The sequence below is a fragment of the Formica exsecta genome, unplaced genomic scaffold, assembly GCF_003651465.1.
Source record: "Formica exsecta isolate Colony F162 unplaced genomic scaffold, ASM365146v1 scaffold21, whole genome shotgun sequence".
NCBI classification, from domain to species: domain Eukaryota; kingdom Metazoa; phylum Arthropoda; class Insecta; order Hymenoptera; family Formicidae; genus Formica; species Formica exsecta.
In genome coordinates this window covers 663917-683214 of record NW_021849398.1, presented here as the reverse complement: position 1 = coordinate 683214, position 19298 = coordinate 663917, and the positions used below count along the sequence as shown (strand labels likewise).

General features: G+C 32.3%; 4 protein-coding genes across 7 annotated transcripts; 2 read left to right on the top strand and 2 right to left on the bottom strand.

The window, feature by feature from the left end:
- The first annotated feature begins 72 nt into the window (after positions 1-72).
- LOC115234825 (alanine--tRNA ligase, cytoplasmic) lies at positions 73-11708 on the top strand. 2 transcript variants are annotated; one of them, XM_029806172.1, is made up of 15 exons: positions 73-508; positions 2145-2315; positions 2417-2605; positions 2713-2858; positions 3047-3238; positions 7911-8201; positions 8286-8395; positions 8478-8752; positions 8851-9174; positions 9247-9505; positions 9584-9836; positions 9912-10176; positions 10260-10544; positions 10629-10806; positions 10882-11708. In XM_029806172.1, the coding sequence occupies exons 2-15, from the start codon at positions 2172-2174 to the stop codon at positions 11553-11555; spliced, it is 3585 nt and encodes a 1194-aa protein (XP_029662032.1). In that variant the 5' UTR covers positions 73-508; positions 2145-2171; the 3' UTR covers positions 11556-11708. The 2 variants fall into 2 exon arrangements, with proteins under 2 accessions (XP_029662032.1, XP_029662030.1); XM_029806170.1 differs by lacking the exon at positions 73-508 and having other exon boundaries at positions 1986-2315.
- Positions 530-6431, bottom strand: LOC115234826 (poly(A) polymerase type 3-like). Of its 2 annotated transcripts, none has more exons than XM_029806173.1 (10): positions 5754-6431; positions 5362-5627; positions 4989-5232; positions 4618-4722; positions 4384-4534; positions 4091-4302; positions 3623-3920; positions 1349-1525; positions 1159-1280; positions 530-1018 (listed from the first exon to the last, which is right to left on the bottom strand). In XM_029806173.1, the coding sequence occupies exons 2-10, from the start codon at positions 5577-5579 to the stop codon at positions 947-949; spliced, it is 1599 nt and encodes a 532-aa protein (XP_029662033.1). In that variant the 5' UTR covers positions 5580-5627; positions 5754-6431; the 3' UTR covers positions 530-946. The 2 variants fall into 2 exon arrangements, with proteins under 2 accessions (XP_029662033.1, XP_029662034.1); XM_029806174.1 differs by having other exon boundaries at positions 5362-5606.
- LOC115234827 (mitochondrial ribosome-associated GTPase 2) lies at positions 11567-15359 on the bottom strand. 2 transcript variants are annotated; one of them, XM_029806176.1, is made up of 8 exons: positions 14923-15359; positions 14285-14828; positions 13218-13332; positions 13022-13141; positions 12587-12925; positions 12244-12382; positions 11933-12165; positions 11567-11776 (listed from the first exon to the last, which is right to left on the bottom strand). In XM_029806176.1, the coding sequence occupies exons 1-8, from the start codon at positions 15098-15100 to the stop codon at positions 11618-11620; spliced, it is 1827 nt and encodes a 608-aa protein (XP_029662036.1). In that variant the 5' UTR covers positions 15101-15359; the 3' UTR covers positions 11567-11617. The 2 variants fall into 2 exon arrangements, with proteins under 2 accessions (XP_029662036.1, XP_029662035.1); XM_029806175.1 differs by lacking the exon at positions 14285-14828 and having other exon boundaries at positions 13218-13448; positions 14923-14940.
- Positions 15360-15972: 613 nt separating this feature from the next.
- LOC115234997 (aspartate--tRNA ligase, mitochondrial) lies at positions 15973-19292 on the top strand. The gene is made up of 10 exons (XM_029806467.1): positions 15973-16453; positions 16567-16824; positions 16916-17284; positions 17372-17548; positions 17608-17787; positions 17871-17975; positions 18065-18280; positions 18373-18576; positions 18650-18833; positions 18909-19292. The coding sequence occupies exons 1-10, from the start codon at positions 16355-16357 to the stop codon at positions 19067-19069; spliced, it is 1953 nt and encodes a 650-aa protein (XP_029662327.1). The 5' UTR covers positions 15973-16354; the 3' UTR covers positions 19070-19292.
- The last annotated feature ends 6 nt before the right edge of the window (positions 19293-19298 follow it).

The following is a 19298-nucleotide window of genomic DNA, read 5'->3' as shown; positions in this document are numbered from 1 at the left end:
AGGAACAACGCTTCTCGGCACACAGAGCTAAGATCGCTATGTACGCAAGTTTCCTCCGTTCGGAACGACTTAGGCCCAGTTCCACAACTTACTTTAACCGAAGTTTAACTCGTTAATGGAAAATTCACATTACGTTTGATGTCCGATGTATCCAATCGGACGTCATACATTGTACATCAAATGCAATGTGAATCCTCCATTAACGAGTTAAACTCCGGTTAAAGTAAGTTGTGGAATCGGGCCTTAGAATCAGTACTTAACGTAACGTAATATATTATGGAAAAGCTTGTGCGGTGGCCCTTAGAGAGAGTCGAGGTTCGTGATATCAAAGTCTGCCCGAGGACGTTACATTTTTTAAGAGAAACGAGTGATTGGGAGAGGAAAGAAAGGAGATAGGACATAACGCGAAAAAGAAATAAGGATCAAGCGGACTTGATAAGAGAAATGAGACCGTAATAGTAAGAATAGTAAAAGATATAACGTGAACTTGAATGAAAGAGAATAACAGGTAAGTTTTAATAAATATATATAAAAAAATTAGGTACTTTTATTCAAAAAGGGTATAAATTTCTATCGAATATCGGTCAAGCAATTTTTCGTTGTGTTAAAAAAGATACGCGATTATAACGTGAGACGAGAAAGCGAGTGGTTTAGCACCGCGAAAATAAGTTAACTTCTTAAAAATTAGTATTTTCATAAATTATAGATACATATATTATACATGTAATTGAACTATATAAAAACATTTCCGAGTGCGGTGTTGAGCGCGTTGCTCGGAGAGTTGATAAATAAGTCGGACATTTTGTGACAGACGTTTGACAGCTGGCCTGCCGTGCGGACACATTTCGAAAACGTTACATTTTAATTGAAATTTCTCTTTATTCTTTGGTTGAAAGTGTTAATAATTCTTTATTAAAGTTACGAGTTATCTTATTAAAAAATGTTATCATCTCTTTTGCGGGCGCGAGTGTGTTGTGTTAGAGTGAGAGCCGAGTGTGCAATGCACACCACCAGAAACCTGCAAAAATTATAACGAGCGCAATTAAACACTATAAAATATACTATCATTATGAGAATAGATTATACAGACTATATAGTAAAGTTTAGTTAATACTTAACGATAACAAAATTCTCAAGTATATAAGAATATACTCTTACTTTCTTTTCTTTTTTCACTAAACTTGAAGATACATAAGTATGCAAGTCCTTCCGTTTTACATGTTTAGCCTCAATCCACATTCCTTCCTTCAGCATATTTATTTGTTTTGCTTGCCTTTCAGCTGCAATAAAATATTAATGTGTGGTTAATATATTTTCTACATTTATATATAATTTATAATCAACTTACTTGTTTCCACAAAAGATTTGATATCATATGTGAGATCAATGTTGAGACTCTCACTCTTAGCAAATGACAGGCCGATGAACCACATAGAACAATGCTTGCCTGGTTCAGGATGTAATGGTGGAAACGCTTCCGGATTTACATGTGCCAAGATAATATGAGGATTTCTCTCCAATGTACCTGTATGAAAGGTTATGATTTTGCCAATTTGGCATCCACAAATTGTTAGAGTATATCGTAATATATTACATAAAGGATATATAAATATACATATATATTCATAATTTTAAGACATTTTATCATTACAAAACACATTAAAAATTAAAATACAGATTAATCCACTAATTACAACTATTTTCCGTTTTTCTGATAAATGATTACTTGTTTCATCTTTTTCTATGTATTTTCTATCTAAAATCAAAATAATATCAAGCATAATTGACCAATCACGGTCGAACAGTAAGGCAGCCATATTGAAACGTAGCTACGCTGAAAATTCCTATGGTTGAAATTCTTAAGGGCCGTGGCACATAGAAAACGACTCATTGTAGAACGGGCTTTATTTTAGCCTTAAGATTTTTATGTGTTTTTTTTTCTTTATATATATAAATTTGATATATTATTGGGTATTATAAAATACAATTGTACAATTTACCAAGAAAAAAATATTTTTTGTCATTGCTCGATAAATGAATTTATTATTTCTCCTGATACAACTTGAAACCATATGGTAAACTATTGCAATATGTGTGTATGTCTTGATATCTCAATAATATATTGTCATTTCTTTATTGAATAGAGTTGAAGAAAAATCTAGGATATTAAAATGTCAATCAATATGAATGCAAAGCAGATACGGCAAGCTTACATTGACTTCTTCAAGAGTAAGGGTCATGAATATGTGCACTCAAGTTCAACAATACCTCATGATGACCCAACTTTGCTTTTTACAAATGCTGGAATGAATCAGGTATTAATATGATTGTATTTTTTATAATTCATGCTATGATTACTTTGTTAGTATTTTATATGATAAATCTGTGTCTCTCTTATTATAAAAATGTATTTCAGTTTAAGCCGATATTCTTAGGAACAGTTGATCCTAATAGTGATATGGCAAAATGGGTACGCGTAGTGAATAGTCAAAAGTGCATTAGAGCTGGTGGCAAACACAATGATCTAGATGATGTTGGTAAAGATGTTTATCATCATACTTTCTTTGAAATGATGGGAAATTGGTCCTTTGGAGATTACTTCAAGGTAATCAATCAATTAGAATTATTGGAAAAAATTTATAATTATCTCCTAAATTTTAATATATAATAATTTTATATCTATTAAGAGAATGTATTGGATTATTTTTTTAGAAAGAAATATGTGCTTGGGCCTGGGAATTTTTAACAGATGTATTGAAACTACCAGTTGATAGATTGTATGTGACATATTTTGGTGGTGATGAGAAGAATGGATTGGCACCAGACAATGAGTGTAAAAACTTGTGGCTTTCTCTTGGGTATTCTCTTATAGTCACATTTTAGAATATAATTATTTTAAACATCTGTTTAAATAATTTTATACTTTATTTCACATTCTGTAATCTTTTTTAAATTTTATATTATAGTTTTTTTTTCTTTTTAAATATATTTTTAACTGTTTTAATGTTTTTGTTTTAACAAAGAAATTTGTAATGTAAATCTGCAGAATACCTGCCTCGCACGTTCTACCAGGCAATATGAAAGATAATTTTTGGGAAATGGGTGAAACTGGACCCTGTGGACCATGTAGTGAACTACACTACGATCGTATCGGTGGTAGAGAAGCGGCTCATCTTGTAAACATGGATGATCCTGATGTGTTAGAAATCTGGAATTTGGTGTTTATACAATACAATAGGTATTTAATTTATCTCTTTAATTTTTATAATATATTTATAATTCTATGTATTTTCTATCTATTTATTGCTTTGTACAGTGCTTTTGCAGCTACTTATTTAAAAATTTACGTTTAATATGTGATAAATGATAAAATAAAAACGACAGGAAAGCTATATAAGTGCAAGATGTTAAATAGTTATAACTAATTAAATTTTTAGGGCATTAATCTGAATTAAAAAAGTTGCATGCATTGCTATAATATACCATATTAATCTATTATCTCAATTTGCATCTGCAAATGTTAAAAGTTAATTAAAGTTATGTGATAAAATATGAACAAAACAGTTTTATAAAAATATAATGAAAATACATGTCCTGTAAATGTATTTATTCATTTCGTTACCTATTAAATGTCGTATTTTTGACTCGACAAGGCCACACCATTCAAGTTGATCTTCCGCGCTTGAACTTCTAGCCAACAATACAATATAATGTTTATATTTTCCAAAAAAGTTTGGCGGTTCGAACAACTTATCCCACGTTGCTTTACCAATGATGATCTCTTCAGTTATGCCTAGTCCATTTTTAAACGCTTCTTGCATGATAGTTCTAGTAGACACGGATACATTGAAAGTAAAATTTTGTTGAGGATATGCTGGTGTAATTATTGGCATTAAATGATATCTGTCTGACACATTTACCTAAAAATTATTAATAAAAGATTTAAAACAAGATGGATAAAACTAAAAAGATTTACGATTTTATATATTTCATGCACACCAAATTTTATTATATAAATATATTATTTTCTAGATATTTATATTGTTAAAAGCGATATTTATTTGCAAAATATAAAAGCAGAATTTCTTACTCTTGGATCCCAAACTGGATAACCTAGATTGACAGTATCAGGTTGTTTTAAGAGTACCGGTTGTGGCCATTTCCATTGAGAGAATACAAGGAAAAATTTTTCTATTAGAGTTGCAGCCACAGCATTAGGATAAAGCTGACATGTTCGAGCGACTAACATCGCCCAGGACATATCACCAAGATAACCTAAGACATTGCTGTATATGCCATGTCCTAAAAATGAAAAAGCGGATATAGGATAAAATATGCATTATGCTATTGGTTATTATAAAGAAAAATATTATGTAATCTTACGTTTCGCCCATAATTTTATAGCCCTAAGGGCCAATCTAAAATTTTCTATATTAGGTACTAAGCGCAATATTTCAGCAGTTCCTCTGCAACCATTGAGACTCCTGACACACTTTTGATCAAGATTTTTGAGTAGCATGTCATCCTTGAGATCCTGTAAAGTTATTAAACATTTAGTAAAAAATTTAGAACTTGTAAAAAAAGTAGTTTTACATATAAGTATTAAATATTACTAACTATCGAATCCGGAATTTCTTTAAGAGTTAACTTTGCAAATAACATGTTGATTTCTATACCATCAAAATTCATTTTTATGACTGGTACAAAGGCTTCTTCCACTGCCTACAATATATCATAAATATTGTAAATATTATTGATCAAATCAGAATTAAGTAGAAATTTAATATATGTTAGAGATTATCATACACATATATATGCACTTTTCTGATTAAATTTTATATATTGATTACATAACAAAAAATTTTTGTTATATTTATATTACATTAAATAAAAAAATACATTTACCATACACATATAAGAGCGTTTCTTAAAAAAATAAATATTCAACAAGAAAACAACTGCATATATTAGATTCTTGAGCTACTTACCCTTAAATCTGTAACTTCTTCTTGCATCTTCAGTAATTCAAAAAAAGATGTAAAATAATCTGATCTATATATGTGACGTGGTACAACACATAAAGCATCAATATCGGCGCCTTTGTGATGTACACCTAATCTATATGAACCAAATGTGTATATTTTACCACCGACTTGTTCAGCTACATTAGGTGGCATATTTCTAGCTATGCTAGTATCTCTTATCCACTGTTTGACCAATGCATTCAGTTTGCTATAAGAATATAAGCAAGTTTTAATAATTTATATATTGTATATATATTTTCTCTCATTAAAACTAATAATATGTTAATAACGCAACTATATTATATAGTTACAACTTAAGGTTACAATTCAAAAGTACCTTAAGATCTCCATCCTATGATTCAATTCTTCTTCAGACTCAAAAACATTATAGGGTTTAAGGGCCTCCTTCAATTCGTTAGTTCTGATAATATGAATGGGTTTAGGCTCCGCTACACTGATAGCAGATGTTATACCCAGAGTACGTAAATTGTTCTTCTCACTCGATATAGAATTCTGATTGGAATTATTGGAATTGTTACTTTGCGTTTGCCACATTGTAGTATCCTTTATTTAAGTATACACCTGTGAAATGTAGATATCTTGCTGTAAATAACAATCATTTCTTATTATACACATTTCTAAGAAAAAAAAATATTTTGCATATTGCATAAGAGAATCAAGTCAATAAAAATGTGAAACTAAATGACGATGATGAAGAGACTGCCTTACCGCTTGATAATGTTTCGTCGAAGATGCAACAGCATGATAAATAAGATACACAGAACGAAGGTACTTCGTCGCTCGTGTTGTCAGGTTTTAAAACGCGCAAAATTGCATCACGTTAATGCCCCAGATAGTCAAATCTGTTCGAACAGATTTTGCCAAACGTCTGCTACAAATTTTTGTCAGCAGAAAGATTCCAGATTGTATACAAAGTCTGTTATATCAAATAATAATAGCAGAATGTCAGCAGAAATGTTACAAAACGTGCTGACATAATTTGACAGCAGATCAGTAGCAGAAACCGAGCAGGATTTGCATAGAATTATTATAGCAGATAGCCAGCAAAAACCGAGCAGGATCTGCACAACGCAATTTGATGTCAAATTGATAGCAGAAATCAAGCAGAATCTGCGCGCCCGCAATCTGACGGCAGATTGGTAGCAGAAATCGAGCAGGATCTGCTAACATGACTTGACATCAGATTGTCGGCAAAAATCGAGCAAGATCTGCGTGCGCGCAATCTGATGGTAAATTGGCAGTAGAAATCAAACAGAAACTGCAGCTTTTAGCATTCATATAATTTATTGAAATAGTATAGTTTATTCGCTTACAGCTATGCGGCGCACTATTCACTTTCTATACCCGTATTCAAGTTCTTGTCACGAGCGTATATAATGCCTGCAAAATGCGACATTTTTCCTTAAATTACAAAAACTTTTGCAAAATTATGTACGGGTGGTCAATGGTACACCTTTTTATCCATATATATACTTCCTTGATGCTACGTTCGCCGCGCATGCGCGAGGAAACCCGGCCCATCTCACAACACTGTCTGACGGCAGATTGGTAGCAGAAATCGAGCAGGATCTGCTAACATGACTTGACATCAGATTGTCGGCAGAAATCAAGCAAGATCTGCGTGCGCGCAATCTGATGGTAAATTGGCAGTAGAAATCAAACAGAATCTGCAGCATTTATATAATTTATTGAAATAGTATAGTTTATTCGCTTACAGCTATGCGGCGCACTATTCACTTTGTGGCTTCAGCGTTCGCTCGTACGTAGCCGTATACAGCGCCCCTTCCACCGCTTCGCCGCGCACCGAGCAACGCCTGTGTAGGAAGTCTCTTCTCGCCGCGCGCTTGTGATTGGCCCATCTTTTTTAATTAATTTCTTAATAATTATTACGAAAATCGCAAAATGGTAAAGGACTTTTCTTCTCGGTTTCATGTGCTCTACCTGCACATGGCGGGTGATCCGCGAATTATGGGACACCCTGTATATGGTAGCTAGTGTTAAATGTGCGAGTACAAATAATTCTCGGATACCAACTGTTCGAGACGTATCGAACTCGATAACAGCAAAATTTAAAAGAATTTAATTTAAATGGCTGCGTTCAGCAGAAAAAGCAGCTTTGAAACTGTTGTAAAATTCTTTAATATGATTGGTTTATACATTTAGATCCGGCAGGAACTAAGGGCAAGAACCAATCATATTAAAGAATTTTACAACAGTTGCAAAGCTGCTTTTTCTGCTGAACGCAGCCAATACTTTGCAACAAAATAAATCAAAATAATATCAAGCATAATTGACCAATCACGGTCGAACAGTAAGGCAGCCATATTGAAACGTAGCTACGCTGAAAATTCCTATGGTTGAAATTCTTAAGGGCCGTGGCACATAGAAAACGACTCATTGTAGAACGGGCTTTATTTTAGCCTTAAGATTTTTATGTGCCACGGCCCTTAAGCCCGTATCAGACTACGCATTGAAGATTGAGATTCAAGATTCAAGATTGAAATTTGACCAATCAGAACAAAAGGGACTAAAATTTCTTTGTCCTGATTGGTCAAATTTCAATCTTGAATCTTGAATCTCAATCTTCAATGCGTAGTCTGATACGGGCTTTACCGGCTCACGACAGCTCGCGAAAACACAAGTGGTATGTTCTGCATGTGCTCTGAATTTTTTTTTCTTTTTTTTTCCCCTTTCTCTTTCACGTGCTTTCATTATCGATACGAAATACGACCAGTTGTGTTTGCTCAGACTTTCGTATGTTACCTGAGAGTAAGTTTTGCACCATATATATCATAAATTTTTAATTATTTAATTATTTCAAGTTTAATAAACAATTTAATTATGTTAATTATATCAATATTTCAGGGAATCAGATGGCAGTCTTAAATCATTACCAAAAAAGCATATAGACTGTGGTTTGGGCTTAGAACGATTAGTATCAGTAATTCAGAATAAACGTGCTAATTACGATACTGATTTATTCATGCCTCTGTTTGTTGCAATTGAAAAGGCTACAAATGCCCCACCCTATCAAGGTAAAGTAGGGGCTGATGATGTAAATGGAATTGATATGGCATACAGAGTTCTGGCGGATCATGCTCGAACTATCACAATTGCTCTAGCAGATGGAGGAATGCCTGATAACACTGGTAGAGGGTAAGCGAGATTATTTAGAACTTTTTGTCTCCTTTTTTTTTTCTTTTATGCTTTTTAATGTAATACGAAATTTCTATTTGATAGATATGTCTTGAGAAGAATCTTACGACGTGCTGTACGTTATGCGACAGAAAAATTAAACGCTAAGCCTGGATTCTTTGGATCTCTTGTAAATGTAGTTGTAGATCTTCTCGGTAAATATTTTTTATTACAATAAGAAAAGTCTCTATATTTATTACTTGCATTATTTCTAAAGTCGACCTTTTGTTGTTACAGGGGAAGTTTTTCCAGAAGTAACAAAAGATCCACAAAGTATAATTGATGTTGTGAATGAGGAAGAGGCCCAATTTTTGAAAACTTTATCGCGCGGTCGTAATTTGCTAAATAGAACCATAGCGAAATTAGAGTCAAGCGATACTGTACCAGGTGATGTCGCATGGCGCTTGTATGATACTTATGGTTTCCCGATAGATCTCACTCAATTAATGATTGAGGAAAAAGGGTTGAAAATCGACATGGCAGGTTATGAAGAATCTAAAAAACAAGCGCAGGTATTATATATATTTCGCTCTATAACGATTAATCTATTGATTTAATGTGAATTAAAGTTTTTTATATATTTATTATAAATATTTTCTCAATTATATAGTTAATTTCCCAAAATAAAGCTGGTGGAGTAGACGACCAAATAAATTTGGATGTCCATGCCATCACTGAATTGCAAGAACGTGGTGTTAAACCTACAGACGATTCTCCTAAATATAATTATAAGGTGATTAGTTCCGTTAAATACGAGGAGTATGAGTTTGCGCCATGTACCGGTACTGTGATCGCACTGAGACGCGCCAAGACTTTCGTCGATCAAGTAACATCTGGCGAAGAAGTTGGAATTTTATTAGATAAAACGAATTTTTACGCGGAACAAGGAGGTCAGATATACGACGAGGGATTTTTAGTGAAAGTCGACGATGAGGTATGCAAAAATGAATTCACTTTTAACTGCATGTAATAAAAATGAGATTATTGCTATATTGTTTTGTACAAGGCTACAGAGATTCGCGTGAAAAACGTTCAAGTTAGAGCCGGTTATGTGCTACATATCGGTACCGTAGGCGAGGGTACGTTAAGAAAAGGAGATAAAGTTCATACAAATGTGGATACGGCACGTAGACGGCTAGTAATGGCTAATCATAGCGCCACGCACGCCCTTAATTATGCGCTTAGGAAGGTTCTGGGAACAGGAGCTGATCAAAAAGGATCGTTAGTTGCACCTGATAGACTCCGTTTCGACTTTACAAACAAAGGTACATTATCGAAAAATATAAATCGTACTATATCATGCAAATTTATTCTTATTATATGCTATTGAATCTTCACAATAGGACCAATGACAACGGAACAAGTGAAAAACACGGAAAACATTACCGCTGATATGATCAAGAAGAACAAGAAAATTTATGCTAAGGAGAGTAATTTAGCTTTGGCGAAAACCATTCAGGGTTTACGTGCAATGTTCGAAGAGACATATCCTGATCCGGTACGCGTTATTAGTATGGGCATACCGGTTAATGATCTAGAAAAGAATCCTTTGAGTACAGCCGCTCTTGAAACTAGCGTAGAATTTTGCGGTGGAACGTAAGTACCGTCCATATAAAGTTGCAGACACACGTTTGATGCTCGCTTCTTCAAGTTGACGATTTTTTTCTATAGACATTTACATTACACTGGCCACATAGGTGATTTTATAATAACCAGCGAAGAAGCGATTGCTAAAGGCATCAGACGTATAGTAGCGCTCACTGGACCGGAAGCTGCCAAAGCTTTCAGAACGGCAACATTATTGCAAAATCAATTATCCCATCTTCAAAAAATGATTGAAACTGATAAATCTGGAACAAATTCTAAGGAATATGTGAAGAAGATAGTGAAACTGACGGATGAAATAACGCATGCCGTTATTCCTGGATGGAGAAAGGTAATTACATTTAACACAACTTTCGTTTCAATCAATAATAAATGTTTTAACTCGTTGCACAAATAATTTGTCTTTATATGCAGGATAACATGCGTGCCACGCTGAAAGAATTAAAGAAATCTCTCGACGATAAGGAACGAGCAGCAAAGGCAGCTATCGCTAACACAGTTGTAGAAACTGCTCAATCTATAATACAGTCCAGAGTTGGATGCCAAGTCTTAATCGAGGTTCTGGAAGCGTACAGTAATACGAAAGCTCTGGATTCGGCATTGAAGAAGATTAGAGTTTTATCGCCGGAAACTAGCGCTTTGCTTATAAGTGTCGATCGCGATGTCAAAAAGATATTTGCTCTCAGTTCTGTGCCAAAGGTAAAGAGATTTATTCTGAGAAGCATCAAGAGATAAAAAATAAAAACATTTGCACAATATAATATTAAACAAGATTATTTGTAGTCCGCGATTTCCAAAGGACTGAAAGCAAACGAATGGATCCAAGTGATTGCGCCTGCGATGCAAGGCAAAGGAGGCGGAAAACCTGAATCTGCACAAGCTTCCGGGACTAATATAGCGTGTTTGAACGAAATAATAAGCAGAGCTAATGAGTTTGCCAAGCAAAAACTTGGAATTATAGGTAAGTGTAGAAATATTTTGCGTTGTTAGTATACAATTTATACTGTAAAATAAAAAATTGTGTATCTGCTTCCAGAAAAGAGTATCGCTAACGATACTTGTAAGACTTTAGAAAATGATAATCAATCAATGGACTCGTCATCAAAATTGTTACTTTATGCAAATATTGGGAGTGCTAAATGCTATTTGGCACAAATAATCGCGCGATATAGCGACAAATGTTTGACTATTAAGCAAATCGAAAATGATAAATTACATTCTAGCAATATAATATTAAAAGCAGCAGATGCCACATTATTCGATATCAATGCTATCGCGTTCTTTTTATCAAATTCGCAGCTACGGCGTGAAGATGATTTATTCGCATCCAGCCAGGTTTTGCAATGGACGAATTATGCGCAAAATCACATTTTACCGGCAGTCAGTGGCTGGGTGATTCCGTCCCTCGACACTTCTGTATCAAAAGATATGAAAACGAACGCAAAGGTTTCTAAAGAAGATGTTCTTTCTGCTTTAAGAACATTGGACAACACATTACATACAAGAACATACTTGATAGGAGAAAGAATCACTCTTGCGGATATATTTGTTTTTATCGCGCTATTGCCTTTGTACGAATATGTATTGGATCCGCATTATAGAAAGCAATATACAAATTTAAATAGGTGGTTTTCTACAATTTTGAATCAGCCACAAGTAAAATGTGTAGTAAAGAATTTTACATTTTGCACAAAATGTAATGTTAATTAATAGCTATTAGCTATTGTAATAAAAATATTTATTTGCATTTTCTACTGGAATGCGCTGTTACATTATGCAAGAGGATTGTCATTTTCTTCCGATGTATTGGTTTTAAGATTATCATACAGTATCCTAATTTCTTTTAATAAAGTGGAGATGTTTGTACCCAGCTTGGCAGAGATAGGAATTATCGGTAAATTTACATATTTCTTGAGTAATTGTAAATTAATCTGAAATATAAATTGCAACTATATTATTGTAAAAATCACTCGAAATTTTTATCACAACTACCATACTCTCTCTCTTTCTACCATTGACATTTAAATTAATTGGGCAATAATTAGTAAACAGAAAAAAAGAGAATTTTAGATTCTGATTGCTCTCACCTCAGCATTAGGCAAATCCATTTTGTTCGCTATAATGATATGAGGCCTATCGTTTAATCTTTGATTAAACTGATTAATTTCATACTTTAGAGTTTCTAGAGCTCTCCATGGTTCGTCCACTGTAACGTCTAAAATAAATATTAAAGCGGCGCAACGCTCCGCGTGTTTGAGAAAAGTTATACCGAGTCCTTTATTCTTGTGCGAGTCTTCTATGAGACCGGGCATATCGGCCACTGAAACAAACAATGATAAAATAGAGTGAGAAAGAAGAGAAGAATGGTTTTTATTGCGTTATATTAAATACAAATTACCTGCAACTTGTTCATAATCATCATACTGTATCATGCCTATGTAAGGTTTCAGAGTAGTGAAAGGATATGCTGCTATCTTTGGCCTAGCTCTGGTTATAGCTCTTAAAAGTGTACTTTTACCAGCATTTGGTAGACCAATCTATATACAAATTCATAAAAAAATATAAAACAAAAATGTAACACGCGCGCGTATTTTTATATATTTTATAATGTATTTATATTTTATAATATATAAGTGTTTGAATTGTATTCTTGAAAATTAATTTTTTTGAATGAAGAAATAACAGAAAATCATAGCAATAATTGTAATTATGAAGAGAGTATATATACATATAACACTCACTAATCCAATGTGGGCCATACTTCTTATTTCTAACACATATTGCAAGTCTTCTCCGATCGCACCATATTCGGATATTTCTGGTGATTGCTGAGTATCTGACTTAAAAAAGACATTTCCATGCCCACCGGCACCACCTCTCGCGGCAATAAACATCATCCCATTTTGATCCAAGTCGGCTAATATTCTGCCATTTAGATCACGCACGATCGTCCCAATAGGTACTCCTATCACATTGTGTTGCGCGTTTTTGCCAAAGCAATCTTTAGTATATCCCTTCTCACCATCTTCAGCTCTAATCACAGACTTTATATCTCGAAGATCTTTCACATTTGTTTTTGCCTATACAATAAAAGTGAATCTTTGCTATAAAGTCAGATGTGATGTGTATATATATATATTATATTTTATTAGTCACATTTATTATGATAATCTTACTTCAAATATTACATGACCACCATGCCCACCGTCACCTCCATCAGGACCAGCTCGATCATTGACCCACAATCGTAAGAACGATATTTCACCATCTCCACCTTTTCCTCCGATTGTTCTTGTCTAACAATCACATATTCGTAAATTTATAATCTGATGTCTAAATATTTTTAAATATGATGCAAGACAATGTTCCTACTTGTTTTATATCAACAAAATACTGTAGAGTATCGTGTTTTGATTTTGGTTTTATACTACGTAAAGGTTTGGCTATAGATTTCTTCTCATGTATACATGCAGTGACAGACAATGTCCTAAATAAGTTTCTATTTGACATTTTGCATTTGTTTCTGTTCAATATAATTTTGTAACCTTGTTCTTGAATTGTATCGCACGCGATGATATTTCTCAAACGACGAAGGCAATGCATCTGAAAATAATAATAGCAATACATTCAGAGTGTTAATAATTAAATGGGAAAACTGACAAATAAGAGCTAAGGCGCAGGTACTGGCGCGAACTTATATTGTAAATGTAAATCACCGATTTGTATAGACTTTACGCGGATTTTAGTGAGTCTTCTTCTTTTATTATCAATTTTAATTTAAAATTTGACTGCAACAACAAATATCGTGTATGTCAAGTTTTAAAATTTCAATGTAATCTTTATATATTCATCCATGCTGAAGATTGATTAAAAAACGGTTCAAAACGTACTATACATTTTTAATACACACATTTATTACTAATATATAACATAATATATAATAAGTTCACACCAATACCAATACCCGCGCCTTGGCTTTTATATTTGCCAGTTTTCCCACTTAATTGCATCTGAAAATGACTATAAAAGATGTGAGAGAATTCCATATCTTAAATATAATAAGATAAATTAATATATATGCATGTACCATTTTAATGAAATACAGCTTTATTTTTTAATAATTTGTGTCTTTAGCTAGTTTTGTACTAGATTATCTTGAGATAGCAACTTGAAAGTTGTCTTCTATAAAACTCGTGATTACATCTTGATGCAATTCAATAACTCTTTTTCTATATAAAGGTATATAATATGATTTGTAAGTTATTCTATAAGTTCTTTTTATCTTTTTGTCAATAGGAGACAGATAATAATTGACAAAATCAATATTGTCAATGACAGCTCCTGCATAATTATATAATGATTGATAAAATTCAGGTGTATTAAAATCTGTGTCAGTAGATAAAGTTAGATCAAATACAAAAATACATGGATAAATACACCTGACATCGTAATCCGATTCATTTTCGATATTGTTCATTACTTCTTTCCATGTAATATTATTTATACTGTATTTAGAAATGTCTATTTTATTGCTAGGTGTAATATTATACACTGTGGGTGGCTTGCTCTTTATAAAAAAATGTGTCAACGAGCCTGCTGTATGAAATTGTTTCTCTAAACTGCGATAGCCTGTTACAACAAAGTCTGGAAAAGATTGCCACAAAAAGGGTTCTACTTTTGTTAATATAAAATTTCCATGCGCAGCCATTTCTACAATTTTCCATGAATCATCCCAACGCCTCTTGGGATTGTCCATAGGTGTTCCACCTTGGCCATTACACAATGTCACTAATACTTGACCATTTTCTTTTATCATTTTTTGGGATGATACAAAAAAGCTTTTCAGTAAGTCCCTATTTTTATCTATTCTCATTTTACCACCCACATGAGGAAAGTTAAAAATAATTTTGTCAAATAATTTAGATTTTAATGCAAGACATTCTTCCAATTTTGTAGCATCTACATCAAACAATACACAGATACCTGGAAAAAAAAGCATAAATAAGTTTCTCTTTTAATTGCAAAATTTGATTACGATATTGTGAGTATATGAGACGGTTTCATACGATTTACTAACCATTGTTCTGAAGATACTTTATATTTTCTTTTGCAGTCTCTTGACTCACGCTAGATTCATAGCAAGTAGTAATAAACTTTATGTTTAAATTATGCCGCAATAATGCTACAGAAAATGAGAAATTGCCTTCTCCTACTAGCAATACAAAGTCATCTTTATTAAATACTGAAATCTTCATTCTTCTTTCTCGAAGTAATCGAACGATATACGAATTGTAAGATTTTATTATTAGTAAATGCTTTTCTTTCCAGATATAGAAAAAGATAATATTAGGTTTCTTTAAGTTGAAAAGTGCTTTCAAAACTTAAAAAGTTATTTAGCACATGTATCTCTGCATATTTGACTTGACACTTGATACCAGTTAGCATAGGTTAAGAAAATAGGTTAGCTAGTCTGTATCTCTTTATAATGGCAAATAATATCTTGATTGCATTTGACAAAAACTAACCTTCTGTTTTATTATAAAGAGACAGAGAAGCTCTTTAAAATGTAATCAATTTTATCAAAATATATTTTTTTTTCACGTTATGTCGATTTAATTTTCACATGTAAACGATCATTTCACAAGTGTTCAAAAATCTATTTTTAAATGTATCGTTTAATGGACCAATCAAGACAAAAGGAGTAAAGAATTCTTTTGCCTGATTGGTCAACCAAAAGTTATTCCGATTAATAGATTTTCGAACGCAATTCAAAAATGCGTTCCGGTTGACGCTACAAAAATTTGATGAATCATTTGATGGACCGATCAGAACAAAGAAATCTTTGCTCTCTTCATCCTGATTGGTCAATCAAACGATTCGAAACATTCGTGGCATCAAATAGAGCCATGAATGGAGAGTACATCTAAATCCCATATCAGACTACGCATTGAAGATTGAGATGCAAGATTCAAGATTGAAATTGACCAATCAGAACAAAGAAATTTTAGTCCCTTTTGTTCTGATTAGTCAAATTCCAATCTTTAATTTTCAATCTTCAATTTTCAATGCGTAGTCTGATACGGGCTTAATGCTACACATGTCGTGCTCCAAAATAATGTATGATATTCAAACAATTTAAGATGATGTAACTTTTGAATAAACAAATTATTCTTAGTATAATTTGTATATGAATCATCACATTAAAGTGAAGATGATTAATTTATAATAAATTTTCTGGACATTAATCATTCTTTTTCAAGAAAAAAAACATTTAGTACGAAAAACTTGCCAAACTTATTTTCGTTACTTGCATTATCAGTCCACGCAATGCACGTGTTTAGAATGAAAAGTTAATCTTTGTACATATATATATATATAAAATACAACATTTATAAAAGAGAAATGCTTAAACATTACTGAGAAGAGAATGAAGAAATAATAATTTCATATATTATATACAAAAAGATGAAATAAAAGATTGAATATTTTTTAGTCCAGTACGTAACAAAATGCTCGTTAGCAAAATTAAAATTGTACTTGGTGGTTGTACCAATGCCATGGCAAAATGTCATGTGCGGCCGATAATGAGTAATGTCCGTAAAGCAAATGTAAGTTTTTTTAAACATTTTACAAAGCATAATTTCGATATAACTATATTTTTATTGTAACCTAAAAAATATAATCTATATATTTACATTCGAAATACAAATCTTATTTTTAGTTTCTCTTAAAAAACCGAACACCGTGTTTAGTAGGCTGCATACATAATTTAGTTATTAACAAGTCAGCACCTACGATCAAAGAAGGAGTTTTGCCAGTTAATAGATATGTTTTGAGAACGCACACATGTGGTGAACTGACACTTCAAAATGTCGGAGAGGAAGTAAAATTGAGCGGCTGGATGGAATTTCAAAGAATGGGAAAATTTATAACATTGCGAGATTCCTATGGATCAACACAGTTACTTATACCGGAAGATGTAAGCGAATAGTTGATATATATTGAAATATTTGACAAATTTTTCATATAAAATAGTGAAAAGACTGATTTTAATGAAATACTAATTTTAGAGAAAGGATTTGATTGAAACTGTAAAGAATTTATCTTATGAGAGTGTTTTAAGTATAGTAGGCAAAGTTATATCAAGACCAAAAGATCAGCGGAATAAGAGAATGAAAACTGGCGATATAGAAGTATATATAGAGTCCTTGAAGATTCTAAATATAGCATCACGCAATCTTCCAATATTTATTAGAGAATATAATAAAGCAAAGGAGAGTCAACAAATGAAATACAGATATCTTTCATTGAGATATCCTGAATTGCAAAAAAATTTAAGAATGCGTTCCTCTTTGATAATGAAGATGAGGGAATTTTTAATCAATGAATGTAATTTTGTGGATATTGAGACACCGACGCTTTTTAAAAATACACCAGGAGTACGTTTTATATAAAAATATATATAAAAAAGATGTTTAATTTTTAAGGTAACTATCACAAATATATGAAATGGATTTATTATTTAGGGTGCACAAGAATTTATAGTGCCTACTAGACTACCAGGTAACTTTTATTCACTGGTACAGAGTCCTCAACAATTCAAGCAACTTCTTATGGTGGGTGGCTTTGATAGATACTTCCAAGTCGCTCGATGTTATAGGGATGAGAGTGCCAGGCATGATAGACAACCAGAATTTACTCAGGTAATTATATTGTGTAAATATAAAAACAATGTTATATTTTATTATCAGTCATGTTATAGCTAGATATTGAAATGTCGTTTGTTGATCGAGATGGAATAATGAACTTGATTGAAAATTTATTGGTATACTCATGGCCAGAAGAATTAAGCCCTATAAAAGTACCTTTCAAGCTTATGATGTATAAAGATGTAATGGAATTGTATGGTACTGATCAACCAGATTTGAGGATACCATATCGAGTAAGAGAATTTTAGTATATAGAACTATGTATCTTTTATTTCTTGATACACAAACACATGTAATAACGTTCCGAGTTTTTCAGATACAAAATCTTACACATATTTCTGATTTATCAGTATTAAAAAGAACCATGAAAGTTGAAGATGATAAACAAAAAGTGTATGCGTTAATCTTTCCAAATAAATTAGTAAGTTTTTATTTTTTTAAACTATTTAAAAAAAAATTTTTTTTAAATATATACTTATATCCTATCTTAATGCAACTTCTATATTGCAGAAGTACTTGACAAAATCTATCAGAAATGAATTTTCCAAGATCCGTAATGACTACTTCAATACGACAAGGCTAATTCAATTAAAAATTGAAAATAATTTGTGGAGAGTTCAATTAGATGAATTATTTTCAAAAAATGTAGCAGAAGATATATCACAGTATTGCAAATTACAGGAAGGAGATGCAATATTATTAGCAATTGGACATGAAATTAATGCAGTGAGTATAAAAATGTTTGAATTCTTTTCTTAATGATAATAAATAATTATTTTTCTATAATAACTATATTAATTATTATATATATTTTTTAGTTGAAACTCTTAGGAAAGCTACGTGTAGAATTCACAAATATATTGGAAGCAAAAGGTGAACAGATACGTTCGTCTGAAACCGAATTTGTATGGATCATAGACTTTCCATTATTCACATTTGAAGAAAAGTTGCAATCGACGCATCATCCATTTACGCAACCTCATTCAGATGACATAGAATATCTTACGACCAATCCTTTAAAGGTGAAAGGTTAAGATATATAAATATGGCATGAATTATTTATGTCAATTTCTTACACGTCTTTTTTTGATGTAGGTGAGAGGTTTGCATTATGATCTGGTTATGAATGGATCAGAAATTGCAGGAGGTTCTATTCGAATCCACGATGCAAATTTACAGAGGCAGATATTGAAAATGTTGAACATAGATGAATCAAAATTATCACACATGCTCGAAGCTTTGACATATGGAGCTCCACCTCATGGTGGAATAGCTATAGGTACTTCTATTTGCCTATTTTATATTTGCATTTGAAAATTAAGATGAAATACAATTATTTTATATTTTTTTAAAGGATTAGATCGCCTCGTATGTTTACTCTGCAATGTGAAAAGCATACGGAATGTTATAGCTTTTCCAAAAACAATAGAAGGGCGAGATCTAATGTCTGGGGCACCGGATGCCATATCAGATGAAGTGAAGAAGTTGTATCACATACAAACATTAGACAAATGAAGAGTTATAAATTTTTTTTCCATGGTAAGTATAACAAAATGAAATCGTACTGATTGATTGCATTCGCGTATATATATAATTATATAAAAAGACGTAACTTTTTGCAATATCTCTAAAGTTGTGCATATAAGAGAAATATATATGTATGTATATACATAATTATATAATTAACTGGCATTTTTCGTCGTATTATTTGTTTTTTTACCGGTGTAAATTATTAAACTATATA

Bases quoted from the DNA above. Each gene is read 5' to 3' on its own strand.
- LOC115234826 (XM_029806173.1), bottom strand. From the start codon at position 5,579: ATGTGGCAAACGCAAAGTAACAATTCCAATAATTCCAATCAGAATTCT. The intron at 3,921-4,090 runs GTAAGAAATTCT...AATAATTTTTAG, and splicing joins ATCCAGTTTGGGATCCAAGA to GTAAATGTGTCAGACAGATA. The intron at 1,526-3,622 runs GTAACGAAATGA...CCTTTCATACAG, and splicing joins AAAAATACGACATTTAATAG to GTACATTGGAGAGAAATCCT.
- LOC115234827 (XM_029806176.1), bottom strand. From the start codon at position 15,100: ATGAAGATTTCAGTATTTAATAAAGATGACTTTGTATTGCTAGTAGGA. The intron at 13,142-13,217 runs GTAGGAACATTG...TGTGATTGTTAG, and splicing joins ATTTTGTTGATATAAAACAA to ACAAGAACAATCGGAGGAAA. The intron at 12,383-12,586 runs GTGAGTGTTATA...ATTTGTATATAG, and splicing joins GTATGGCCCACATTGGATTA to ATTGGTCTACCAAATGCTGG.
- LOC115234997 (XM_029806467.1), top strand. From the start codon at position 16,355: ATGCTCGTTAGCAAAATTAAAATTGTACTTGGTGGTTGTACCAATGCC. The intron at 17,976-18,064 runs GTAAGTTTTTAT...TCTATATTGCAG, and splicing joins TAATCTTTCCAAATAAATTA to AAGTACTTGACAAAATCTAT. The intron at 18,577-18,649 runs GTGAAAGGTTAA...TTTTTGATGTAG, and splicing joins TTACGACCAATCCTTTAAAG to GTGAGAGGTTTGCATTATGA.
- LOC115234825 (XM_029806172.1), top strand. From the start codon at position 2,172: ATGTCAATCAATATGAATGCAAAGCAGATACGGCAAGCTTACATTGAC. The intron at 2,316-2,416 runs GTATTAATATGA...AATGTATTTCAG, and splicing joins CAAATGCTGGAATGAATCAG to TTTAAGCCGATATTCTTAGG. The intron at 9,506-9,583 runs GTACATTATCGA...TCTTCACAATAG, and splicing joins TTTCGACTTTACAAACAAAG to GACCAATGACAACGGAACAA.